The following is a 26,503-nucleotide window of genomic DNA, read 5'->3' on the forward strand; positions in this document are numbered from 1 at the left end:
GTGTGATTGGTCAGGTGAAGCTGGTGCTGGACACACACATACACACACTGTACATGCACACACACAGACACATCACTGATACATTGACCTGCTGCTCTCTCACACACACCACCAGTTTATAATGCACTGAGCGGTCCAACTACAGAGAAGGTTACTGCCGTTGAGCCATACTAAAAAAGGAGGCCAGGCGAGCATGCAAATGCATGTTAGTCACATAAAACCACAACATGGAAACAACAGGACACTATTCATTCTTACTTCTCATGCTGAAACTACATGCAAATTAACAATTGTAAGTTAACAAACATCATCCAGGTAACATAGTGTGATGGAAAAACACCTTGAATATAAACTCCTGAAATATGCAGTACAGAACACAAACAGACAGATAGGAGACAGACTGTGGCATACATGTATGCCATGCATGCCATACAAAGATCAGATGTACAACCATGAATGCATATACCAAGACAAACACATGTGCATTGATATCCCCAGGTTGACTGGAAGACTGGGATGGAAACAAACGACCTAGAGGTACAAGCATGCAGCGACATCCTCCAAGACAATTAAGAAGTCATGCAAGGAACAAGACAATACAGACACATGCCCCGGTCAAATAGTGATGTAAATCTAGCTGTGTGGTTCTTGATGATCAACTGTGAAGCCATTGGGTGGAGTTTGTAATAAATAATAAATGTTTCCATTCAATTGTCAAGAGACTGTGAGGCGAACTTTTTTAAATGTCTCCAAATAGAAGTTACGTTTGCATTTAGCACATCAACTCCTTTATAATAATAAATAAAGCAAAAACCACCTCAAGCGAGCATAAACATTATCTTTGTACATAAATGTATTTTCTAATACACTAAAAGGCTTCACTAAGAGAATGGAAACACAGCTAATAAGCATTTAAAGTCCATTTAATTACACTGTTCTGTTTGTCACACCCATTGTGTGACAAACCCCATCCATCTTGGACACAATGTAAAGAAAACAAAACTCATTTACAAAGACTATTTGACCAAGATCATTTTTAAGTACAGGCTCCTCTGACACATTCTTAGGTGTTTCCTATGCTAACTTGTGTATCATCATAGACAAAACCCCAAATCATCGTGTGATCAACTGGCTCGGTACGCCAGCAGATCCACAAATGAACATGCTTATTAAACAGGATACATGAAGAAGGAGTGAAGGCTGGAGAACTGAGTGGAGAGGAACGTGAGGAAAAAGGGTTTTTGCACATGTGTATAAAAACACAGCTGCACCTTACACGAACCCCAGTGCCCCCACTTGACCACATCTGAACACACATAGTACATATATGACAACATGTAAATGACATGAGGACAAAAATAACCATAGGGAGCAACGGTAATCCTGTGTGACAGAGACGGTGGAAAGGAGAGGGACGTGTGAGAGGTCAATGTGGATTAAAGAATAGGTGCAATGTGAATAAAACAAAGGAGGTATGAAGCGATGAGGGATGAGAGAGGCAAGTAAAATAGAGGTTTTCAAACAATTATAAGTGCAATATTATCAGGGAAAATGTAGTTGACCCATATTTGACAAGCCAAACCTATATTATGAATTATGCCTCTGTTAGTGCTGTAATCTCTCTCTCATTCCCCTTCCCTTCCACAAACCCCACCCTTGTTTGCCCTCTCTCGTGCTCCCTCTTTACCTGTTGACTGGGGGCCCCAGGTTGGGGAGAGGGGGGCGCAGAGGAGGAGGGAACGCCTGTTGTTTCCTCATAATAATAAGGGTATTCATGGTCATCCTGCTCCTCATCAAAGTACTGAGAGATGGGGAAGGATTGAAAGATGGGAAGGATGGAGGAATGGATGGGTTGGAAGGTGGGGACGTGAAAGCCAGAGGAATGGAGGGAGAGGAATGCATGAAGAGGGGGAGGGAGGATGTCCAAGGGGAGGTGAATAGGGTTTGCAGAGGGGATGAGTAAAGGTAAAGAAGGGGTGAATGTGGGGTGAAGCAGCAAAAAATAAAACATGGTGATAGACAGCAAAGTAGGTAATAAAATGCTAGGATTTTATTTTTTTTCACATTCATCAGAAGGAGTGGTTGAAGGGTGTTGGTGTGAAACACACAGGCGACCTTGATGAATGAGAAAACAGCAACAACAACAAAAAAAAAAAAATAGTGCGATGGGTGAAGCCAATGAATATAAATCCACACGGATTTATATTCATTGAGAAAGCATCAACATGGCAGGGTTTGGGACGTGATTGTATTGACTGATCCAGCATGCAGGCTTCTAAAACAAACATCGTGCACTGTGGATGGATGAATGGCTTTAGCTCTGCGGCGCAGCAGGGAGCTGTTCGCTCCCAAATACCAGTATGTCTTTGAGAGGAAAAAGGGAGGCAGAGCTCATAATGTATGTAATGTGCACAACCAGTCTCAGTAAGCAAAGAGGCTCCGCCTTAAGCCATCTTCATGCCAAATGCTTATATGTCTCAATTTAACCCGAAAACCAATCAGAATTTAACTTTCTTTCAATCCACGGGGGGAAAAATGGGGGAAGACACATCGGCTTGTATCATCCTCTTTCCCCTACCTTCCCCAGTAGAGCAGAAGCACCGCCGCAACAATTCAAGCTTTTGTTTCTCCAACAAGTGTGTGGAATGATGGAAATGTGCCAACTTTTAGAAGGTGAAAGGATGATATGATGATGTCTCTGCTTTGTTTTTTGAGTTACCTCAGGGACACACACACCGAGGAGGTGAGGAGGAAAGTGGATGGATACAAACTGTTGCTGATGATGCGTGAGGAGGACAGAAAGGGAGGGCAGCACTTTGATGACATTATCAGATGAACAAACTGAACCCGAGGACTTTTCTTTCATTTCCAGAGGACTGGTTTCATCCACTACATGACCAGCCTTTAGAACCGTGCCAAAGAAAAGGAAAGCAAAGTCCACAGGTTGTGTTTGGGCCTGCTTTATCGGAGCTACAGATGATGGTGATGACGTGTTAGCGTCGACAGTGTAATAGATGCTACCGGTAGTCTTGTGTGGGATTTGTGTGAACTCATCACACAGTAACTGTTATAAGAGGTGTGAGTGGAATGAAAAGGCTAGTTTCTGTACCCTGTCACTAGTATAAGGTCAACAGTTGGGTGTGTGGTGGAGGAGAAAACGTGGATTTATACATCTGAGGATGGTGTTACTCACGTATGTGTTGGGGTCCTGAGCCTGGGTCTTGGGCAATGGGGAGTCACAGTCAGGGCTGTAGTGTTCACAGAAGTCATAGGCAGCCTGGGGGTTGGAGGCGATCAGCAGTTGCTGGATGTCTCCCTGTAGAAAAAAACAGAAACTAAAGAGATCAACCAAATCCTATACAGCTGCATTATCTGTTAACGGACTCAAAGGAATCTTCCTGAAGTCAAGATGAACTAAAACAATACATTTTTAAACCTTTTCGATCATCCCTGTTCATATTGTGCACCTATGTTATAATATACAGTAACATTTTTACAAAATATATATATTAAAGCTACAACAAGAAATATTTTGTGTTGATTATGGTGGTCCCTGTGTACAAAAGTGTTTCCCAGCACCAGATTCCCTTTAGAAAACTTTACTGCAGCAGGTTCTAACAGTCGGCCACGCTCAGTCCTGGTTCTGGTTCTCCTGTGCCTCCCTTCCCTCCAGTTGGCCTGGCAATACGTTCTGGTCCTGGGGACCTGCGGAGCACCTCCTAACGGAGCTCTGACGGCAGGTTGGAGGGGGCAGCGAGCAGCAGTGTGCTTGGTGCTGGAGGAGTTTCTTCTGAACCTGCAGGAGTTCATCTGATTTCGCCGGAATCGGACCAAGTGGCATTGATGACGAGCTTGTTTACTTATGTAGACCATATAGTATTACATTCAGACTGTTTCATAACCAGTTAATGTATTAATGTAGGTTATGACTAGAACTTCCTACAGTGTACAGAGCCACCCAGCCAATATCCACATCCTTTGGCCCTTGCAGGTTCTAAAGGTTCTAAAGGTCCTCACCTGAAAAACCTCCTTGTCGAGCAGACGGGCTCCGAACACTGTGATGCCATTGGTGTCGACCTCTGCGTTGTTGCCACGGGGCAGGGGGCGGGTCATCTTCTTTTTGCAGTCCAGCAGCAGTGTCACGTTTTTCCTCGTAACGGAGAGGGCGATGCGATGCCACCTAGAGACAAGCAGGAGGAACGCAGGGCGAATAAATGTGTACTGTGACTACAGGCCTGATTAAAAAGGCTTCAAACCGACCCGTGAACCCCAAACACACACACACACACGCACACACACACACACACACACACACAGACACACACACACACACACACACACACACACACACACACACACACACACACACACACACACACACACACACACACACACACACACACACAGCCTCAAACGTGTCATCTCAACCAGTCACAAACTGGTTGTTGCTGGTTACTGACTTGCCATCAGCCAGGTTGACGCCTCTGAACAGTGGGTAGTCCTCAGGGGCTGGCTTGCCGTTCTGGTCCTCGTACAGGAAAATGGGGGAGCGTCCCATTTCAATGCCCAGCTGCTGGATGCCCTGCTCGCTGTAGATGGAGAGGAGGAAGGCCTGGAGACCGGCCTGGGCTTTAACCAGAGCCATGATGGAGAAGTTCTCCGGGAATCGACCTGTCGGTGAGGGAAGGGAGGGATGTTAGTCCTGTGTGAAGCTGGCACCGATGACGAGGCCACGTAATAACAGGTGGGCCGAGCTGGAGAAGGAAGGCAGCTTAAACCTCCAACCATGAGTTGCTCTCGACTTTTGAGGATTTCTTCACAACCACATAAGTGCCACTTTCTCTTTCTCCGCTCATTACTCGAGGGTGTCAGACGGTGTTTTTAAGTTCATTTGTTATGGCTCTCCCACACGGCTTAAGTGCAACACATAATTATACTTTATATCGGTGAGCAATCAAGCATGGGGCACCACAGCCTCGCTAAACTCCAGAGTTCAGCTTAAAAAACATACAAACATGAAGAACAACCTGTCATTCTAATTATGGGTTTCCACACTCTGCAAATCTGTTCAATATTAAGCCCGTCTTAAAGCGTACTGTGGTTGTGATGTAACTGGAACATTAAGAAGTCTGAGAATACAAACATGCACAACAAATGCTTTTATATTAAATAACTTTTTTGGTAATTTAAATAAAATATATAGAGATGGAGAAACATTGACGTTGCCTAGAATGAAATAAAGAGCCCAGCTATTCAATCAGTCATCACTGATGTCATATTAAAGATCCTATAATGGCTTCCTTAAATCCTCCCACATGATGAAAATAATAGATGGACAGAGTAAAGTAAGTAAAGCGAACATGAAACCACGATTTAAAGTTTGCAGCAGTCTCTCCAAACAGTGAGACGACCCGATGACCCTGCCAGGTGACGCCTACCTGAGAAGAGCTCCTTGGTGGGGGCAGAGATCTGGGCCTTCTTGGTGATGCGGTAAGCGTGGTCGGGGCTGCCGGAGCGGCGGGATGTGCAGAAGCCGGGGACTTTCTTCACGCCCTCGGGGAGAGAGGGAACCTGCAGAGCCCGCAACACATCCACTGGGTCTGAGGACGAGAGGAACAGTGTCATCACACTTTGGGATATAGATGTGTACGGCCAGTTAAACACATAAGAATGCATAAAAACGACAATTTGATTATTACACTACAGCAGGCGCTTTGTAAAAGGTGTGCCATATATTTCACACACTTTTCTTAAAGAGACAGGAGCTAAAATGGATTGTTTCAGGCCCCCTTCATTATTCAGGTGTTTTCTCCACCTAAAGACCCATCATCCACCAGGCTGTATAGAAATCACTGCTTCCTATCCTGCTGAATTCAAAATAGTTTTATATTTCACCGCAGCCATTCTTTTTGCAGCTGCAGCGCCCTAACTTTACCCAGAGGACCAAAAAAGTTAATCTCACAAGCAATCTAAAATGTTCTTGCAGCACTAATGCGACACAGGAGCAGGTACAGGGCACGTCCACAATGGTGACCACTGTACATTCAGGTATAATGTAAGAAAGGAAGCACTGTGCTGGAGCGTGTGGGCCGGAGTCCAAGCCGCATACATGGAGGGCTGCAGGGCAGCTACACTAAAGCTCAGTCCAGGTCCGAGTCCAGACAGTCGCCTCCATTCTGCTCTCAGTTATCAAGCAACTGCTACAAGCGGCGGTTGATGTGATAGTGCTGAGTCGGATGAATGTTTGAGGACACACACAACCATTTCACGGTTTCACATGATGAACACACACACACACACACACACACACACACACTTTGATGAACCAGAGAGGCCGTGACGTGTAACACGTCAGCGCTGCTTGTCGTGCACATTTACAGGACACTGTAAAAGGGTTAGCTGCATAAAAACAACCATGTTTATTATGTCATAATTAATTTCACTTGTGGAGTTAAACAACAGTACTAATATTACAGAGGGTGAAGGAAGTCTCAGTCAGATTTATCTAATTTGATAGAAAGTGCGACCTGATGTTCAGGGCTCAATATTTTCTATAAATCCCCGGAAGATTCACAGTACTGTTATGAACAAACTGATGCTCTTAAACACTTTAAAGGTGCTAAATTCATATTTCAGAGCATACCTCACCCCCCCCCCCCCCCCCCCCACATGGTTCTCAACGTGGGCTTGCTAGTAGGGCACGCCCACATGCACTGAAAGCATGCTATGTAAACAAAGTAGACAGGAGCTCCGAACACACACAGAGGGAGAGTGACATTACTCCACTATATCTTTACACTATAGTTGTTTTCTGATGTATTAATACCCTGAATGTACCTTTAAAAATATTCTGCAGCTTGAGAGTCCAAATCAAAAGTATAAGTAGGTCCCTATGGTTTAAAGTGAGGTAGCTATAAAGTTTTTAACAACACCCAGTATTCACATTTTCCTGCAGTCAGTTATCATCCCTCTCTCCGAGCTAGCCGCGCTGTGTTTGAGCGGCTCCAGAGACCCAGCTCTGCTGTTAACAGCCAATTACATGTATTTACAGCCATCCCTGCTAAGGCACCTCTCATAATAAACCGACGCTGGCAGTGATGCATGCCCGTGTAAAAAGTACAGCTCTGATGAGGAGATAACCAAGCCCTCCCCTCCTTGTTGTCTCCATTTAACAGCCACATCAATAAACCGGCATTTCCAAAAGCGTTATGCAGAAGTGATGTAATCGTGCACACGGCAGCGTGTCTTAGAAGCACAACAGAGCATCTAACAGCATGGCATTAACTCTAATCCAATAAGGAAGTCCATCACCATTCTCCACGCGCTATAAACCACACCGATCCCATCGTGTTTAGGTGACACCCAGCGTCTCCCAGTTAACACTCAGTCCAACAGGCCCGCAGATGGTAATATTTATTCAGACAGAGCAAATGGTGCGTTAATATAGCCTCAGGGTGTCTAGACCACAGCCCGTTAACGTCACTCTAGACCCAGAGAGAGGATGAGTGGAGGGGGAGGAAGAGGAAGAAATATGTGAGGAGGGGAGGAAATGAGAGGTAGATGCTACATTAACCATCCAAAACAGAAAATCAGCAGCTTGAGGAGATGGACTAAGATTATCAATGAGTGAAAGTGGAAATGTGAGACAGAGAGAGACAAAAGAACAATTTATGGTTCTTTGTTTAAAATTCTATATTTTCTGCTGCAGGAATGAGTCCGAAAACCCAGAAATGAGTCAGCATTTTTGCACTTCCGGTTCCCGAGTCTAGAAGTCAGTAAGTTTTATCAATTAGCTTTTGGTTAGATGCCATTTAATTTTTACATCCAATTAAAAAATCCAATTGTCTTTTTGCTTTTGCTTCCAGGCTTGACCTCAATGTCTTTATATTTGCTTAACTAAGTTATAATTAAAAAATTAACAGGAAGATTAATAAATGGACATGGTTTCATGTTTTTTTCTGTCCAATTTCCAAACTTTTCCAAGACCTGAAGGTCATTGAATCTTTCCCTCATACCTTTCAAGACTTTTGCAGGAATGCTGGGAATGAGAGAGAGGTCGAGGGACTACTGGAGCGAGAGAGAGGTTCAGGCAAAGGTGGAGTGTGTGTGTGTGTGTGTGTGTGTGTGTGTGTGTGTGTGTGTGTGTGTTTTGGGGGGTCAGGCAGTGACAGTAGACAGCGTGGTTCTGTGATGGCAGGATACTGGATCAGATTGCAGTGCGAGCTCCCCCAGTATGCCCAGTACAATGTGGCGCACTGTTCCCCTGCCGCCCGCCCAGCTCACATCTGCAGCCGAGGCCCTTCCTGCCTGGAGGACCACAATCACGACAAAAACACACCCACAAAAATAACACGCGGGGGCCACAGAGGTACACACTCACAGACGAAGGGTGGCAAATATGAAACTAGACATGGTAGAAAAACAGAAAGCCAGGGGGAACACACTCTCTCCCTTTACTCTCTCTCTTCCCCCTCCATCGGCCTTTCTTACCATAAGCGCTCGCAGATGGCTGCAGCCTATTGATGTAAACGCGGGCCAATCACACTGCTGTCATTAAGACGTGAACCAGGGCTGCCTGAGACGTGAGGGCGGTTACCACCGGGGCTGTAGGTAAAGATTACAGTAGCATGGACAGTTATCCCGACTGACAGCTGCAGCTGGCAGAAATAAAAAAAGTGATGACTAGAACTCGTCTACCTGCTGGTGCTGAGTAGACTGAATTGGATCTGAAATTGGTCTAATATTGGGGATAATCTTATATTACCATGTAGGCTTTCCTTGCTGAACCTTTTGTTAATTTTCCTTTTATGTGTTTACATAAGAGCACAAACAGCTCACTTAACTAAAGCTTTTAGGTGTGCAGGCAGTTTGAGAAGTCTCTGTAGTGTAGTGTAGTGTATATAATATTATATTATATTATATTATATTATATATATCACTGATGAAAAAGGATGACCAAACCCCAATGTCTTATTTTGATTAAAATCCTTTCACGGTGCTCATAAAGGTGTATAATGGAGCTCAGTCATTTGAATGTACAGTACCTCCCGTAGTACTACATTATACTACTAATATATACACACAGAGGTACACCCCCATTATAACCTGGAAGAAAACATGATGGCACAGAGAGAGAGAGAGAGAGAGAGAGAGAGAGAGAGAGAGAGAGAGAGAGAGAGAGAGAGAGAGAGAGAGAGAGAGAGAGAGAGAGTTTTCAGCAACAGTTTGATTTCATGTAGTTTCCCTCTGTGGCCACTAGATGGAGCTGAACTGATTTAATTAAGTGTCACAGGCTGGAGGCTGGAAGGAACCATGGTGATTAACACACACACACACACACACACACACACACACACACACGCACACACACACACAGTCAGCCCTCTGAGACCCGGTTCATACTATCACTGCAGACTTGTGCGAGGTGACAACTGAAACCTGTATTTCCTCTCCTGAGCTTTCTGCCTTCGATGCCCCGTGTGTATGTGTGTGTGTGTGTGTGTGTGTGTGTGTGTATGTGTGTGTGTGTGTGTGTGTGTGTGTGTGCACGTGTGCCCCTTTCCTCTTTTGGTACAGCTGTGCCAAATACCAGACACACACTCCAGCTGACACGTTGACCCCTCACCTCTCACCTTTACACAACGGCCACATTGTTAGACATACAGAGCGAGAGGGACGTGCAATATTGACCGCAGATTAACACACACACACACACACACACACACACACACACACACACACACACACACACACACAGTAAACTCCAGTTGTTCCTCAATCACCAGCTGACCACGACGGCGAGGCGTACGAGCTGCTGCAGGTTGTAATTTTCAACATGGTGCTCTGTAGTTAGGATTTATTTATAATACCTTGTGTACACAGACAGAATACCCATTATGAGTACCCGGGCTGTAAAAAAGAGGGTTGTTAGAATATACATTATTTATATAAAATGAGGGTTTGTCAGATTGGTGTTAATTATCATGCAGATGTGATGCCATGTGACTGACTCGCTGCCCTGAGAGGATAAAGATTAATACAGAACCACGCTTTATGTCTCAATGAATTCCTCCAATCACTCCGGAGAACTCGAGGCATAAATGATCAAAGTCCAGGGAGTTCAGAGTTAAAGAGTTAAATCTTATTTATGTTCTATGATCTATAAAACATGTCAGTAAAGTCTAGGTGGGGATCACCAGAGGCCTCATGCTGCAATATTATTAAGTAACTATGCTTATTCTGATTCTGCGATACGTTTTTTAACATATTTTGCAATTGATTATTAACATCTGTTTGATCTAATATGAAACATTTTTCACGCGGTTCATCTGAGTTTAGTCATTGTATGTATTTGCGATATTAATAGTTTATATAATAAGTCTGATACTTGGCCTCTGTGTCATGATACAATATTGCCACTCAGAATATCCTGATAATATGCTGTATTTTTTTTCCCAAAAATAACTTTTTAAAGAAGATTATTTTGCCGTATTATAGTATCTTAGCACCATACTGTCATAGTACCATAGTATCATCAAGTATGTTCGCCACAGAGCTTATTTTCTGTATCCAAAAGCCTTTTTTTTCCTGATGGGAAAACCCTATTGGCTTTTTGATGATGAACCATGTGACGTATAAACACACATCATCCCTGCAGCCCTCCACAAAGTCTGCCAGGCCAAAACATCTCCCAAACAGAGAACAATAATCTACGTGAAGCACAACATCCGTCTTAGGGTCTTTTGCCTGTAACCACAGCCTGTAAAACAGTCAAACACCCATTTTGGAAACAAAACCAACAACATCTCTGTTGTCCTACGACTACGATGACTACGGCTTGTTTTTACTGGTTTGGGAAAGCTTCTAGAGAGGACACGGAACTTAATTAAATTAATTCATTCACCTTTTATACCAAGAGGTCAGGTGGGTGTTATTATTGTGAACATCGTAGTGGGTACTTCTGTGTAAAATAACCCAGTTTTGCTGTAACTAGCAGTGGAGTGGTAGCGTTACGAAGCAGAGAGTAAATGAGTAACAGTGAACAACTTCAGGCTTCATCCACAAACCGTAGGAAAGATTTCACCAGTCCAGCAATAAAGCATGGTGGAATTAACATGCTACCAGACAGCAGATTGCAGCAGATGCTGATTCTGCCTGCTGCTACCAATGAGGCCATGCTATCAAGCTAACTAACTAGCCATCCATCTCCACAGAGCTGCACCACTTCACAGCCATCATCATCACAGCTAATCACCATTTTCTTTTGAACTAGCAAATGGCCACTGAACGGTTCACAGTCTATTTCTATGCTATTGGCACTAATGAAGCCTTGTGGTTTATTCGTCACTACAGTTTAGTGCAAACAATCACTGTGTCGCAGCCTTATGTGGTTTCTCCACGGAGGAGCTGCTGCCAGCAGATGTCCAAGAAGTCCTCTACTGTCCGCTGTGTACCATTATGTGGTCGGTGCCAGCCGGAGGCTGCCGACGTGTATCGTGCTGGAGGCTCGTGTGGTTTCAGGGCTGGAGGCCGCAGTCTTAGTTTGGACCTGAGGGTGGATCCTGACACCACAAGGCCTACAGTACTCGGGACCACAGGGCCCTGACCAGGAGACAGTCTGCCGTACCCTGTAACGTCCAGCAAGGGCACAAAATAGAAGCACAGTCTGTACACCTCCTTCCAAAAACACTCAATAGAATACTTTTAAAGATAAAGCACTTGTTGCACAGAGTCACGGTAACTGTATTTGGGTTTTACTGATTTTTCTGCTGCCAATATAACAGATTTATAGCTGCCATAGTTGAGATACCGCACACCGTACAATCAAAATATACAGTATATATGCAGATACAATTATAAAAAGATGTACTTTAACATCACATGCAAAAGCACACAGCTGGTCTCCCCACCCGCCTACACTGACTTCCTAGAAGCAGCAAAATAACAGTGACTAGGAATAGCATCCAATACATGCAGCCTGTCATTATAACGTTGGGAAACTCTCCCGCCGTGCTTGTACATCTTCTGCTAAAACAGAGCGACGCCTAAATCATCACCGATGAAACTATCTATCTGCTCCTTTCAGTCTGCAGTGTGGATGTCTGAGAAAGGGTTTTTACAAGTTTGAGGGGATGTCATGCTTCAGAAACATTCATGTGCTTTGACTTGTGTTTGTTTTACTGTGACAACCACAGTTTGGGTCTTATGTGTCAATGCAAATGATGATTTATCTGTGATTCAGGCCATGGAGACTGAGAGTGATGGTGAGGGTGTCTTTAAAAATAAAAGATACCTGAGCTTCTCAACAGACCTGAGGCTCTGGAAAAGGACGTTTTAGTGGGCTTTTACAACTGAATCTAATGCAGAGACTCAGTACCATGGAGATTTCTGCATTTCATTGTTGCAGTAGTTGTACCATGTGCAGTGACAATGAAGATGCATGTAATGCACTGTAAGAAAAAACTACCAGCGCCTTTTCCATTAATTTGACAGAGATTTTCTTCAACCCTAAAACGGAAGATTCTGCAGATTTACAATATATGGTATACCATTCACACTTCTGTCAAGAAATAAATTACACACACAAAAAATGTACATTATCAAACTTAAAGTCCGAAAATAGGTCTGAAAAATATTCCTTGCATATCTGCCATCAACAGCAGAACTAGGTTAACAAAAACCGAGCAACTCTGTCCGACTAAAATGACTCCTTAACATTTATAATGTTATGTTATTGATAAAATGATCCTCTCACAATTCAGAATGTAATAAAAAATAAAACACCTGAAAACAGAAATGTCCCTTATATTAAAACGCTACATTGGCTGGTATTTTTAGGGATTTCCTGGCTGCTGAGAAATATGTGCAACGCTGACGAGCCAAAACTAGTGATCAAACTGTAAAACTGATCCTGGAAACAAGGATGTGGACACGGGTGTAAATATAGTGGCGGTGTGGTTACACAGGGGCCTGCAGGGTGGGGCCCCAGAGAGAGACAGTAGCTTCGTAACCCATTATACTGTAAAATCCACCACATTGTTGGGAAAGTATACATAAGCCTAATGGTGTGTTTGTGCTTCGTGACAGTGATGCTTCAGTGACTAGCGTGCACCGTAGCGCCCCCCCAGCATGCACCGGGGCCCGTCGCAACTGGGCTATGTGGATCACGAGAGCCACAAGGGCCCATGGGAAAATGATGACAAAGCAGAGGAAAAATCAAAAGGGCCGAGGTTAAAGGTGCCAGACTGGGTCACATGACCAACAGAAGCCTGAAATACCACACACTTCCATACAGTCACAGGAATGAGCTGTCAAAGGCCTCCTCCTCCTCCTCCTCCTCCTCCTCCACATATAGTAGCTCTATTCACCAGCAGAGAGAGAGAGCGAGGGAGCGCTGGGTTAAGTTATGTTTTGCCAAACCCAGACAGACTGCCCTTTGAGGAGCACTCTGCTTTGAAATGAGGTGGAGGAACATCCATGTCAAGAAAATATTACCCTCGGATTTTCTCCCCCTTTGAACAAAACGCGGCTTTCATGCCTTTCTGTAGGTCTCTGGGTGCTTCATCCATCCATCATCCATCCATCCATCCATCATCCATCCATCCATCCATCCATCCATCCATCCATCCATCCATCCATCCATCATCCATCCATCCATCCATCCATCCTTCCATCCATCCATTATTCCTCCATCCATCCATCATCCATCCATCATCCATCCATCCATCATTCCTCCATCCATCCATCCATCCATCCATCCATCCATCCATCATCCATCCATCCATCCATCCATCCATCCATCCATCCATCCATCCATCCATCATCCATCCATCCATCCATCCATCCTTCCATCCATCCATTATTCCTCCATCCATCCATCATCCATCCATCATCCATCCATCCATCCTTCCTCCATCCATCCATGCATCCATCCATCCATCCATCCATCCATCCATCCATCCATCCATCCATCCATCATCCATCCATGCATCCATCCATCCATCCATCCATCCATCCATCATTCATCCATCCATCCATCATCCATCCATGCATCCATCCATCCATCCATCCATCATCCATCCATCCATCATCCATCCATCCATCCATCATCCATCCATCATCCATCCATCCATCATTCCATCCATCCATCCATCCATCCATCCATCCATCCATCATCCATCCATCATCCATCCATCCATCCATCATTCCATCCATCCATGCATCCATCCATTATTCCTCCATCCATCCATCCATCATCCATCCATGCATTATACCTCCATCCATCATCCATCCATCCATCCATCCATCATTCATCCATCCATCATCCATCCATGCATCCATCCATCCATCATCCATCCATCCATCATCCATCCATCCATCCATCCATCATCCATCCATCATCCATCCATCCATCATTCCATCCATCCATCCATCCATCCATCCATCATCCATCCATCATCCATCCATCCATCATTCCATCCATCCATACATCATCCATCCATGCATTATACCTCCTGCCATCCATCCATCCATCATTCCATCCATTATTCCTCCATCCATCCGTCCATCCGTCCATCCGTCCATGCATCCATCCATCCATCCATCCATCCATCCATCATCCATCCATCCATTATTCCTCCATCCATCCATCCAGCCATCCATCCATCCATGCATCCATCCATCATTCCTCCATCCATCCATCCATCCATCCATCCAGCCATCCATCCATCCATCCATCCATCCATCATCCATCCATCATTCCTCCATCCATCCATCATCCATCCATCCATCATCCATCCATCCATTATTCCTCCATCCATCATCCATCCATCATCCATCCATCATCCATCCATCATCCATCCCTCCATCCATGCATCCATCCATTATTCCTCCATCCATCCATCCATCCATCCATCCATCCATCCATCCATCCATCCATCCATCCATCCATCCATCCATCATCCATCCATTATTCCTCCATCCATCCATCCATCCATCATTCCTCCGTCCATCCATCCATCCATCCATCCATTATTCCCCCATCCATCCATCCATCCATCCATCCATCCATCCATCCATCCATCCATCCATCCATCAATCATTCCTCCATCCATCCATCCATCATTCCTCCGTCCATCCATCCATCCATCCATCATTCCTCCATCCATCCATCCATTATTCCTCCATCCATCCATCCATCCATCCATCCATCCATCATTCCTCCGTCCATCCATCCATCCATCCATCCATCCATCCATCCATTATTCCTCCATTCATCCATCCATTAATATATCCATCCATCCATCATTCCTCCATCCATCCATCCATCCATCCATCCATCCATCCATCCATCCATCCATCCATCCGGCATCCTCCTCCTTTCCTAGTCTTCGTTCTCCCAGGGAAGAAAGAATAAACATTCTGACCACGTTCTTCTCTAAATTGGTCTTTCACAGCTTGGGTGGGGCTCAGTTATGGAGTTTACTCTAACATCTGGGCTGCTCTACCACACTGCGCGCGCAGGAGTGCGCAGACAGACGCAGACAGATGCAGACAGACGCAGCGCGCATGCAGTGGTCCACCAATGAGTCTCGGATCCATTGTGCCATGTGTCCATCCATTGTCCATTTTTTTTATTTGTGTCACTCTGACATCATCACAGATGATTAAAACGCCTTAAAGGAACAGCCTTTAAGATGAGGAACAGCACCTGCACACAGAGGCACATTCACACAGATGTGGCATACGTTTCAACACCCTGAAGGGGAAGAAAAACATCCATAGCCTACAGCCGCATATACACCAACAGACGTGTACAGAGCGCACATAGACAGGACACACTGGACGCTTTCACTCCCAGACCCACGTGACTGAGGTGCTCCGCCGCATAATAAGCCATTCATAAAGACGCAGAAATGTCTCAGTCGTCCGCCTCCAAAATACACACGGGGGACGACGGGAAGGTGCAATCGCCTCTCGCAATCTGAAACTCGAAACGGCGCCAAAGAATACACTGGAGGAGGGCACTTTATGTTTCTAACCCCTCCTGGTCCGCAAACTGTCGAATAAAGCGCCATTGACCATGTGTCCACCGAAACTTCTTAAACGATTTTATTTCTAAATAAAAAGTTATTTCCAAATCTGCTTTAGATTAACATTTAAACATGTTCAATAAAACACAGCAGATCGTATTTAAATACCACTATTTAACTCACGCTGTCGCACTTTGGACAAAAACAAAACGTGATTGCATTATTTTTTTTGTATTTAATTTATTTCCATGACATGTCGCATGTCATCCATTAAAAGTCAGCTCGGAATTGATCAGGTGAAATCAATGGAATTCTGTGTGTCAAAAATAACTCGAGACAACTAGCGGCCCGTCAGGGAACTGCAGCCTATACAGACGACTCCTTTCAGTCGGCCTACAGGCTACACCTGTACACCTGAGGGGGAGAAGAAGTCAAAATAATGTCTACACCATGTGCTTCTCTTTGTTATCAACATTAAAACGCACACAGACAGAGTTTCCATTGGCTTAGTGTCACTATCTACAAACTTGTTAGAAATACGTCCTCCCTGCACGCGCAGAGGCCGTGATGGATGGATGGGTGGATGGATGGATGGATGGATGGATGGATGAATGGGTGGATGAATGGATGGGTGGATGGGTGCACAGGCTGAACTGGTAAACGCCCAGTCAACATCACACAGTGACCTGCTGGCAGCCCGGTTTACTCGCAGCCGAACGTTCAGTTGCATCACAGATAATAAAAGTAGTAAAAGGGCTGATTAGTCGATCAAACCTCCCCCGACGCAGCAGGTCGCACCGTCCTAGCCCATGCCCCCCTGCGGATGGGAGGGGTCAAAAAAACGAGCACCATCCTGTCAAAACTGAACGAGACTCTTGGAAGTGAAATTCTGTTTAAATAAACTGGAAAAGTCAACAAATGACAAAAAAAAGCACCCGGATGGGTGAAATATTGGCACAGCGGTGCATGCAGGCCGAGAGGCAGCAGGAGGAGTGACGTCCAAAGAAGCGCATTTTATTTATTGGAACATAATAATAACGCGTTGGTTTTCCTGTAATCCATTAAAGGCTTTTATAAGGTATCTGCTCTGTGCAGTGGTCGATAAGTCCATTATCGGACTGGACATATGTTGAGGTTTCAGCTCACTTTAAACGTATAATAATACATACAAACAGATACATATATGTTGGCCTCGTTATTTCTCTTTGTTTTTATGGAAAGCACCTTTGTACACACAGCGACGAAACCTCATAGTCCATTCACGTCGCATTTCCCCCCAAAAAGTGTTACAATTATAGTTCGGTGGCAGTCACATAATTATGGCATCGAGTCGTACTGGGATGAATTGGACTCACTAAGCCGAGAGTAACTGTTGACCATATTTTTCTGGGAAAACGAGAAAAGCATGTCAGGTGCGCAAGTGTCCTGGAACGAAGGCCAGCATTTATTACGCACGTTAATCCAGACAGAGAGGAAGACCTGTCAAAGAAGAAACACTAAAAGGTGCCCGGATGATCTGACCAAGTTCAATTTAAAACGCACAGTAAACATCACAGCTAGTAATAAAAGAAAGTGTCTTACCTGCCCGAACCACGGTCGTTTGGCACACGACGAGCACCACGGCGACCAAGGCGAAGGATGAGAAGTCCATGCGCCAAGGTCTCCGTTTCTTCCGGAAGGGACAATCTCCAGTATCCATAGTGTTGCAGTAGTTTGCCGGTCTGGTTGAGCTGTAAATGTAGGATATGGTGGCAGTTATCCTCTCACAGAAAGCCAGCCGACGAGAAGGACCCGACTGAACTTCTGCGAGGCAACAGACAAAAAAGGCACGCCTCTGGAGACGTCTCTACCTCTCTCCCGGAGCCTTTCCTTAACGAGTTACCAATGTCGGCCTGTACAAAACCTAAACACTAAAGGGGGTTCGGGGTGAATAAATATATTTTATTTTTACGTTTAACCCCTTAGTGCTAAAGCCCCATTGAGTCAAACTGGGTACGCGTACCCAAAGTGGAGAGAGCAGCAGAGAGAGACCTGGAATCACGCTCTCTCTCTCCCTTCTCTCTTTCCCTCTTCCCTTCTTTACTTACACACTTACTCCCACGAAGAGTGACAGCGTGTGTGTGTGTGTGTGGGGAGAGAGAGAGAGAGAGATAAAGAGAGGGAGAGGGTGAATGGCAAAGGGGGAGAGGGAGACAGAGGGCGTGCGTAATTGCGCCCACGGCGTACGTGGATCTACGTGGAGGAGCGTCTGAGAGTGTGAACTGAACGTCTTTAATGATAGCTAAACCTAGATAAATACACACACACACACACACACACACACACACACACACACACACACACACACACACACACACACACACACACACACACACACACACACACACACACTGCGTCTTTCTTTCCATCTGTGAGTTTACACTCTAGTGTTGCGCGTTGGACGCACAGAAGTCAGTAACACCATTTCTGTCTGATTCTCTCTAAACAATGTGAGAAGATAAATGTTCTTTACCTTTTTTCTACTTCCTACTTTATTGTCTGTGTAACAGTAGCATGAAGAGCCTGTCTTTCTAAACCAGAAGAAGGGTTCAGGTACGCGGCGGATAAGACAGCAGGACCACTCACCGCGCCGAGCTGTGCAGCGAGGAGTGAGCGTTCGGCCAGCCAATCAGGTTTCTGTCCGCGCAAATCACCCCGCCCCCTTCACCCAATCATTGGAGCGTTCCTCTAGTTCTGATTGGCCAGTCCCACGTGGCCTTGTTTTGCAGCGTCAGCTCGGGTGGGCAGAGGGAGAGAGGGATGCTTTTTTTGTTATGTTTAAATATACAAAATGTATTACATTTTCACAACAGAAATCTGAACACTTTAAAAAGTCAGGTTAGAAATGTTTTTTTCATTTTTATCAGAAGTTTTTATGATGTCTGTTCTCTACCTCTATCGAAAATACTTGAAAAAAAACATTCTCCCTGTTTTTAGTATTATCATGTTGTATAACTCTAAAGGCTATAAATTATATATGAACAGAGCCCTCTGTAAAACCTTCTATACAGATAGAAATTAAACTGTAAGGTTTGGTGGTTGGGTGTAACTGAAGAGGAGATTTCAGATTCAGAATCAGAGAAAAATGTAGATGTATCATAATAAAAAGAAATAATCTGAAATGTCATGTTTAAATATGCAAATAAGGAATTATCTAATGGTGACTTTTTGTGAAATTCTGAGAAATCTATGGATGCAAATAGGTAGTAGGTAAATAATAATAGGTAAATAAGTAGTAAAATAAACACATAAATGTGTATTTTGGACATTTTCTTTCCACCAGTCTGAAAGAAGACGTGTTACGGAGGCAAAATAGTCCAACATCTTAGACCAGTGTATGAAAAACTGTGTTTTTTGCCTGCAGTGTTTAAAGTTAATGACACCTGACTTTATGATGGTCAAATCATCCCAAACCCTCCCCCATGTGTTCCTACTGAAGACATAAATCTGGACCGGATCTAATTTCAGACAACAGCTGAGCCCACGCTGACTTCCATGCTATCAGACTTCTATCTGAAACCAGAGGAGTCGCCCCCTGATGGCCAGCAGAGAGAATGCAAGACACTTCAGGTTTGGCTTCACTTTTCAGAACCGGAGGTTGCTTCACTTTACAAATGAATCCCTGACTCCTAAAGCAGCATGAACACATTCTTTCCTTTTCAAGCCCACTGACTATTTCCTTCTGAGAAGGTATCAAACCACTGGGACCTAAACTTTAAACCTTACTAATCTCAAAGAGACATTCCTTTCAGAATTTCAAAGTGGCTTTCATATCCCCACCTGTCATAAACACTCAATAGCATCTCCCAGATTTCAAAGCTGTCCCCTGTGCCCAGCCGTCTGCCTTGTAAACGTCCCTCTCGTCTCAAAGCCCATGGTTAGTCACTTTCTTTGAATGCAGACGCCACATCCAGCAAGCAGCAATTAAGCACAATTATCCCTTGATGCTCACTCTTTCTCACTACCCTTCATGCCCCCCCCTCCCATTTCTGTCTGATTCTCGGAGGGAAAGGAGAGGGACGTATTTGCATTCTCTGGTATTTCCACAAAAACTATCGCTTAGCAGCAACAGAAAAAACTGTGAAGGCAAAAAAGAGCCAATAATGATTACGACGTAGAGTTTGAATGATTATACATTAAACATCTGATCAACATCTGTCCCATTGACAGCTTAAATCTTTAAGCCTCAGCGTGGATCCTCTCCAGGTTTCTGCTGAGGCCAGCTACTTTTCTTTACATTGTGTGATTTTGTCTTTTTGGGACCCATGTGTTCATAAGATGCCTGCCTCCACCATCTCTATCCCCCAAAATACACGCCTATGGGTACTTAATTCCAGACAAGCAAAAAGGGACACGCTTAAAGTAGGATAGCTAGTTTTATCTCCGTTCAGCGGTAATGTGCTGTCTTTGAGTTTGCATGCGAGGCTGCCAGCAGGAGAGGATGGTTGTGCCTTCTCATAAGGAACTATAGGGTGAGCTTTGATGAACGTAGAATGAGAAGGAGCTGTGATTATCGCTCTCTGAAACCATCAACTAGGCTGCTGCATCTAGCAATTACCCATCAGGAATCATAAGGAAAATAGGGCTTGGGCAGTTTTTTATACCCATATATGAAAACCAGAAGGAAAACATAGAATTTCATGTTCACTTTGATGGAATACAAAAAACAAAAGCAGGACAGAAAAGCTGATAAATCAGAGCATTATAAACAATATGAACCCAGAATTTGTTGTTTACCTGAATGGGTTATTTTTCACCTTCTGCACAACCTGAGTTGTTATTTTCCCTATTTGTAAATCAGAAAGTCCAGGAAATGCTCCCTCGCTGCGGCATCTCTGGGTTTTTATTTTGGCTTCTGGACACGGTGGACCAAGTGTTTGTTTGAGAACAGACTGTTTGGTTCTGGCCTGCTGAAAGTAGATGCAACATGTGGTGAAAGGAGACGACCCCGAGAGACATCTGTGGTATGTGTTTATGCTACACTGTTCATGTGTGTGCATGTACAGTTTTAATTCACCGAAAGTCAAGATTCATATTCAGGGATTTTGCTTGTTTCGTCGGGAGAAGACTGATGATGATTATACTGGTTTTCCAGCCGTCTGGAAGGAGGTTTATGGTTGGTTTATGTGTTTTTTAATTATGCATTTTCATCTTTGGTACATTCGTGTTTCAATTAAAGGTGGTAATGCAAATGCGTCCAAATTTAAGTGTGGTTTTTACCTATTTCCCTGTTTGTATCCTTGATTTGTTTTTACAGTATCTGTCATGATCATTTGCCTTTTTAATGATCAGTCGTGCTACAGAACTAAATAAAGACCATAAAGAGCAGGTGTGTGTTTTTTTAAAAAACATGTTTGAATATTTCAAACAATAAAACTAACACAGGTGTTTTAGTAGGTTATGTGACATCATGAAGGTTCAGTCTGCAACTAGAAAGCAGACATCCAGCAACAACAAGATGTACAGTAATTAATTTACTGGCTTGATATTTACCTTCTGTGTTTCTTTGCAGAAAGTTGTAGTAGTTGTGTTGAGCGGCACCCAGAGCAGCAACCTTACTGGATCTGGATCCATCTGGCTCCTGGTGTGAAGCTGTTTTATAAATCAAGGTCAACTTTGCAGCTAAGTGTTACCGTAATCTTAGCAGCTATCTTAGCAGCTAACTTAGCAGCTAACTTAGTAGCTAACTCAGTAGCGAGGCCGTGGTAGCGACCATTCAATCACAAGCCCCGCCCTAAAGGTCCTTTTGACTCTAAATGGACCATCATTTACTAACCGAACATCTGTTGATGACGTTCATTTGTTTAATGTTCATCTAAACTTACACATGGCACCTTTAAAGTAAGTTAATTAGAAGTATTTGACTTGTCGTCAGCCTAAGTATCCAACGTGTTTCAGCCCGCACCCTTTACCAAATGCACCATAACGCCATCCTGCCTCAGCAACAGTGTAATCCACACAAAGTGCTGAGCATCCACATTAAGGAGGTACCACAAATTCCAAAGGACAAGAATTGCATGTATGCCCCCGACGGCCGCATGACTTCATCGCCCTCAAACAGACCAGTGACCACGTTACCAAGAGGTGAGACTGCTGAAATGTTACCATGGGTAAAAATAGCCCGACATCAAAAGGCAGGTGCTTCCACTTGTCTAGTCAAGAAAATCTGTCAATGTGAACCCTTCAATTACACCATTAAGCTTCAGCCATAGTTGAATTAATAAAGCCTTATCATTAGGGCGAGAGGAACCCAGAGATCACAAGGTTTCCTTGCAGGGAAGTTTGACCACCCACCGAAGTGATTTCTCATCCATTCCAACGGCACTGGAATCGTAACTGACTGTAATGTCAATGGGTGACTCGTAACCAGCTGGTAGAACCGGTTGTGGCAACATCTGGGTCAATGCAAGCAAGGCAGGCCGAGACAAGGGCGTCTCTCCGGGACAGCGAGAGATGGCATGAGCTCTTGGAACGGACCCTAGCAAGTGACTGTGGGCAGCTCTCTCTGTATGCGCTATTTCCAAAAGGAGAAGCTTGTAATTACAATAAAGCGGCCATATTATATTGCTGACTTCCTTGAAAAGTCTGTATTTTACTGGGCAGGGCTGCAAATGCACACACACCCTGCTAGCCACAACACACTGAAATAGATCAGAGCAGGGGCTCGCCTGGAGGAAACGGAGAAAGGGAGTGGACTGATAATCTCAGCACTAACAGTGGGGTCAAAGAGTATGAGTATCCGTGTGGGATGAATACACACTCTGCCTGGGCTGGTGAAACAGCTGGAGGTGCACGGAGCTAGGTAAAAAAAAAAAAAAAGGGAATTTAGAAAGAGAATGGGTCAGTGATTTTGAATCTGGCCACCGAACACACCCAGCTAACCACATACCTCGAAATAGGCAGGAGAGGTGGAGGAGGAGGAGGGACGACAAGGGGTGACTCAGGGGCAGAGTGAGGAGGGGGAGGCACGGCGAGGGTACACCTAAGTGGGTATGTGTTTCTGTGTGGGGTGAGCTCTGAAGTTTGCATGCCAACTGATGTATAACAGTGTGTGTTTGTGTGTGAGGGGGACAGTTAAGAGAGCGCAGCAGTCTCTTGATATTTGAAGTTAAAAAATGCAATGGTGAACATTCCCTTCCCTCTCATTCTCGGCATTGTTCTCATGGACGTGTTCCCGAGAGGCTTTCCACACTCGGCAATTCTTTGGAGGGAATTCGAAGACAGCTTCCTTATTCTTTGACGTTAAATATAGCGAAAGGTGCACTCCAAGATTTGCTCAATTTAGCACAATTACTCACTGTTAGAGGGTAATTTGCCCAGATGGCGCATAATGGCTGTACTAATAAAAGGCAATTAGAAGGACTGGTGTTAGAGCACAAACCAGAAAGAGGAGAATATGCTGTACTGAGCCTCAAAGTCAAATTATTTCATATATAAACATTTGTGAAAGAAAATCCAAATCATTTCCCCACACTAAAAGCAGAAAATATCCTTATCTAGCAGAAACTGCAATATATGGAGTCATTTTAATAAGGAGTGTGCCCAAAAGTACTGTAATTCACTTTCCCCCGTAAATGCCAATGAATATCGCCTGAAATAACCACATCTAGATCTACATCTAAATACCAAAATCCCCTTCAAGAGAGAGAGAGAGAGAGAGAGAGAGAGATAGGACGCGAATGGAGGTTTGAGGGAACTGCTGCCTGGGAGGAGATGTGAGGGCCGTGGAAAGGTACAGGCAGGAAAAATCACAGGAATGAATAGAGAGAGAGAGAGAGAGAGAGAGAGAGAGAGAGAGGTGGATGGGAGAGGGTGGGGGGCACACAGGCATGCAGAGGGTGAGAAGGAATGAATGAGGGCCATTGATAAAGAAAGAGCAAGAGGACGGAGGTGAGGGGATGGAGGAGGAGAGAGGGAGCAAAGGGAAGGGAGGAGGGATCAAACGGTATTTACACATGGAGATTCCAGAAAAAAAAAACCTGAGGTGGGGAGGGAAAAGGTGGATGGATGGACGGACAGAGGCATCGCTAACTGACCTACTGACTAAAACACAGGGTGGGACCTTGGCGTCTTTGACACAGCAACATATTTGTATCTTCAAAGTCGCAGCTTTTTCCACAAATGAAGTCACCTAAACAGCTGCCACTACAGTATACAGGAGACCTTCCCTTTGAATAACAGTGACCTCCATTTAAAGGTGTTCCCATGAACCATGTTTTGTCCTATTGCTATCTAAAAAAAAAAAATGACGACACATCTGGTACTTGGGGATGGATACAAATATTCAAACTGACTAGAGGTCCAACAGAAATATCTTATGAGGAAGTATAAGGCACTGATCACACCAAGACATGTCGTGGTTTTGAGAATATTGGACTTTTATGAACGACTAAAAACTGCAAGAAAAACGTGAGAAAAAAATCAGCAGATGCAGACTTATTTCTGCAACCAGAGGAGTCGCCCCCTGATGGCCAGCAGAGAATATGCAAGTTTAAGGCACTTCAGCTTTGGCTTCACTTTTCCAAAGCGGAGGTTTCCGCCTGGTTGGAACACAACTTTGTGAGGTTTGATCCCCATCACAAGCTGTGGTAAACATAACTTGTATTGATTGATCTGGTGAAGGAGGAGCTCCTCACTGACTCCAGCAGGCCAGGAGAGTATTTTTGAAACGAGAAGATTCTGAAGTATGTAGCGGTGGGTTCTTTGTAAGCGAGGAAACCGGAGAAGCAGTAAGTATGTGAAGCATTAAAAGTATTCAGGTGGCGTAACAGTGAAGGCACAGAGGCCCGGCCGTTACCCAGACTAGTCAGCTGGTCACTGTGAGGTCGAGGCGAAGGTCAGGTGGGTCATTTTGCCGTTAGAGTGACACCTTGCTACACCAGCTGACCGCAACAAAGAACTGTAGAGGAGCCAGACCAGCAGCCAGGAGCTCGGACGCCTTTTTTCACACCCTGACGTATTAGTACTGCATTTGTCTGTTGAGACGCAAGAGTGTTTTCCCCCAAAATACATAAGCATTCTAAGAAAACTACTTGCAACATTAGATCAAAGTAAACAGTGACTACAGTAACATGCCTTGTGGTGGTGGAAGCTGCAGCAGCAAGCAGTGTAATCACAGTTTATAAGGAAGAATGGCCAGATTGTAAGGCAGTAGATTACCTGATACATGCATGACTTCAGTGATTTGCCTGAAGTGACAAATCGCTCCATTTAAAATGATTGTATCGTCAATACACACAGGTAAGCTTTCTGTTGTGATGTAAAACTGTAATCTGTTTTATACCAGTAAAGACGTTGTTTAGATAAACTAACATGAACTGTTCATACCTTTTTCTCTTCATGCCCATGTTTCTATGTTAAGCCCCGAGACATCTGTGTTGACAGATAAGAGATTTTTAAAGTGATGCTTTTGGCCATGTAGTGAATATGAAATGAGCTTTAACGTGGTACTGAAATGTTCCCACGCACATGATGGCTATATTAGGAATACACTGTCATTGTCTTGTCAGTCCTGTTGTTATCAGCTCACCAAGGCGAGGTTACCTCAACTCATATCTAAAGGCCTACTCTAGACTGATTCATCCTGGACTGAAACCCTAAAAACTGCTTCCAGAGATCAGTGGCGGCTCAGCTTCACTCTCATAGACCCCGGCGCTGACAGAGGGACTCCTCAGCCGGCTGAGGTCAATAAGGAATGCACCAGGGGAGAGGGAGGGAATGTACCACAGGGGTGTTGAGGAAGGGGGTGGGATGGCAGCGGAGGAAACACAGAGGGGGGAAACAGAGGGGTCTTTTGTGAGACAGGAAGCTGCTGAGACCAGGGCCCTCTCTCTGGGTACAGCAGTGAAGCAGGGAGAAGCCTGGGATATGAGAAAGAAGTGACTGAGGGGACGAAGTTAAACGAGGAGGGAACGAAGGGCACGGTGGACAAGAAGACACCCGGGAGACGGCAGAAAGAGGGCAGAGGAACAACATCGACTGGGTTGTCATGAAACTGTGGAAGAGTGTGGATCAAGGAAGAAACCACTACATTGTGCAGCAGATACAAAATACAAGGCAGATATGTGCATTATTAACACCGATGGAAATGGCCTGGCGGAGTGCCCTTGAGTAACGGTGGCCTACAGGTTTTAGATGCATGTTTAATCCGAGGGCAGGATACATCTGGGTGGAGAAAGTGCAAGGTCAGCACCTGCCATTACAAACCCAACGGAGGTGCCTTTGAGCAAGGTCCTTAACCCCCAACGGCTCCAGTTGAAGCTGCTCAGGGACCAACAGATACTGGGTCTAAACGTGTCTAAATGTGTCTAACTGTGTGTGATCGGGGCCTTCCTGAAACTTCCACGGATTCATTAGGAGAGAAGTATTTTGCAGAAAAACAGTGGAAGCTGTACTGAATACGTTCGGAGATCAGAAGACATGATAGCGGGGGG

At 44.6% G+C, this 26,503-nt stretch overlaps 1 protein-coding gene across 4 annotated transcripts in view; it reads right to left on the bottom strand.

Moving 5' to 3' along the window:
- The window catches only part of col11a2 (collagen, type XI, alpha 2), a 40,354-nt gene extending 22,188 nt beyond the window's left edge, over nucleotides 1-18,166 (bottom strand). For 2 of the 4 annotated variants that reach the window (XM_084032427.1, XM_084032426.1), the window contains exons 1-5: nucleotides 17,613-18,166; nucleotides 5,439-5,600; nucleotides 4,461-4,671; nucleotides 4,018-4,180; nucleotides 3,194-3,316 (exon numbers count right to left, since the gene is read on the bottom strand). In XM_084032427.1, coding sequence (XP_083888553.1) covers nucleotides 3,194-3,316; nucleotides 4,018-4,180; nucleotides 4,461-4,671; nucleotides 5,439-5,600; nucleotides 17,613-17,730 — 777 coding nt within the window. In that variant the 5' untranslated portion in view covers nucleotides 17,731-18,166. The remainder of the gene's footprint in view (nucleotides 1-3,193; nucleotides 3,317-4,017; nucleotides 4,181-4,460; nucleotides 4,672-5,438; nucleotides 5,601-17,612) is intronic. The other 2 variants (XM_084032429.1, XM_084032428.1) reach the window with 1 other exon arrangement.
- Nucleotides 18,167-26,503: the final 8,337 nt, after the last annotated feature.

Source organism: Eutrigla gurnardus (assembly GCF_963514095.1).
Source record: "Eutrigla gurnardus genome assembly, chromosome: 17".
Lineage (NCBI taxonomy): Eukaryota > Metazoa > Chordata > Actinopteri > Perciformes > Triglidae > Eutrigla > Eutrigla gurnardus.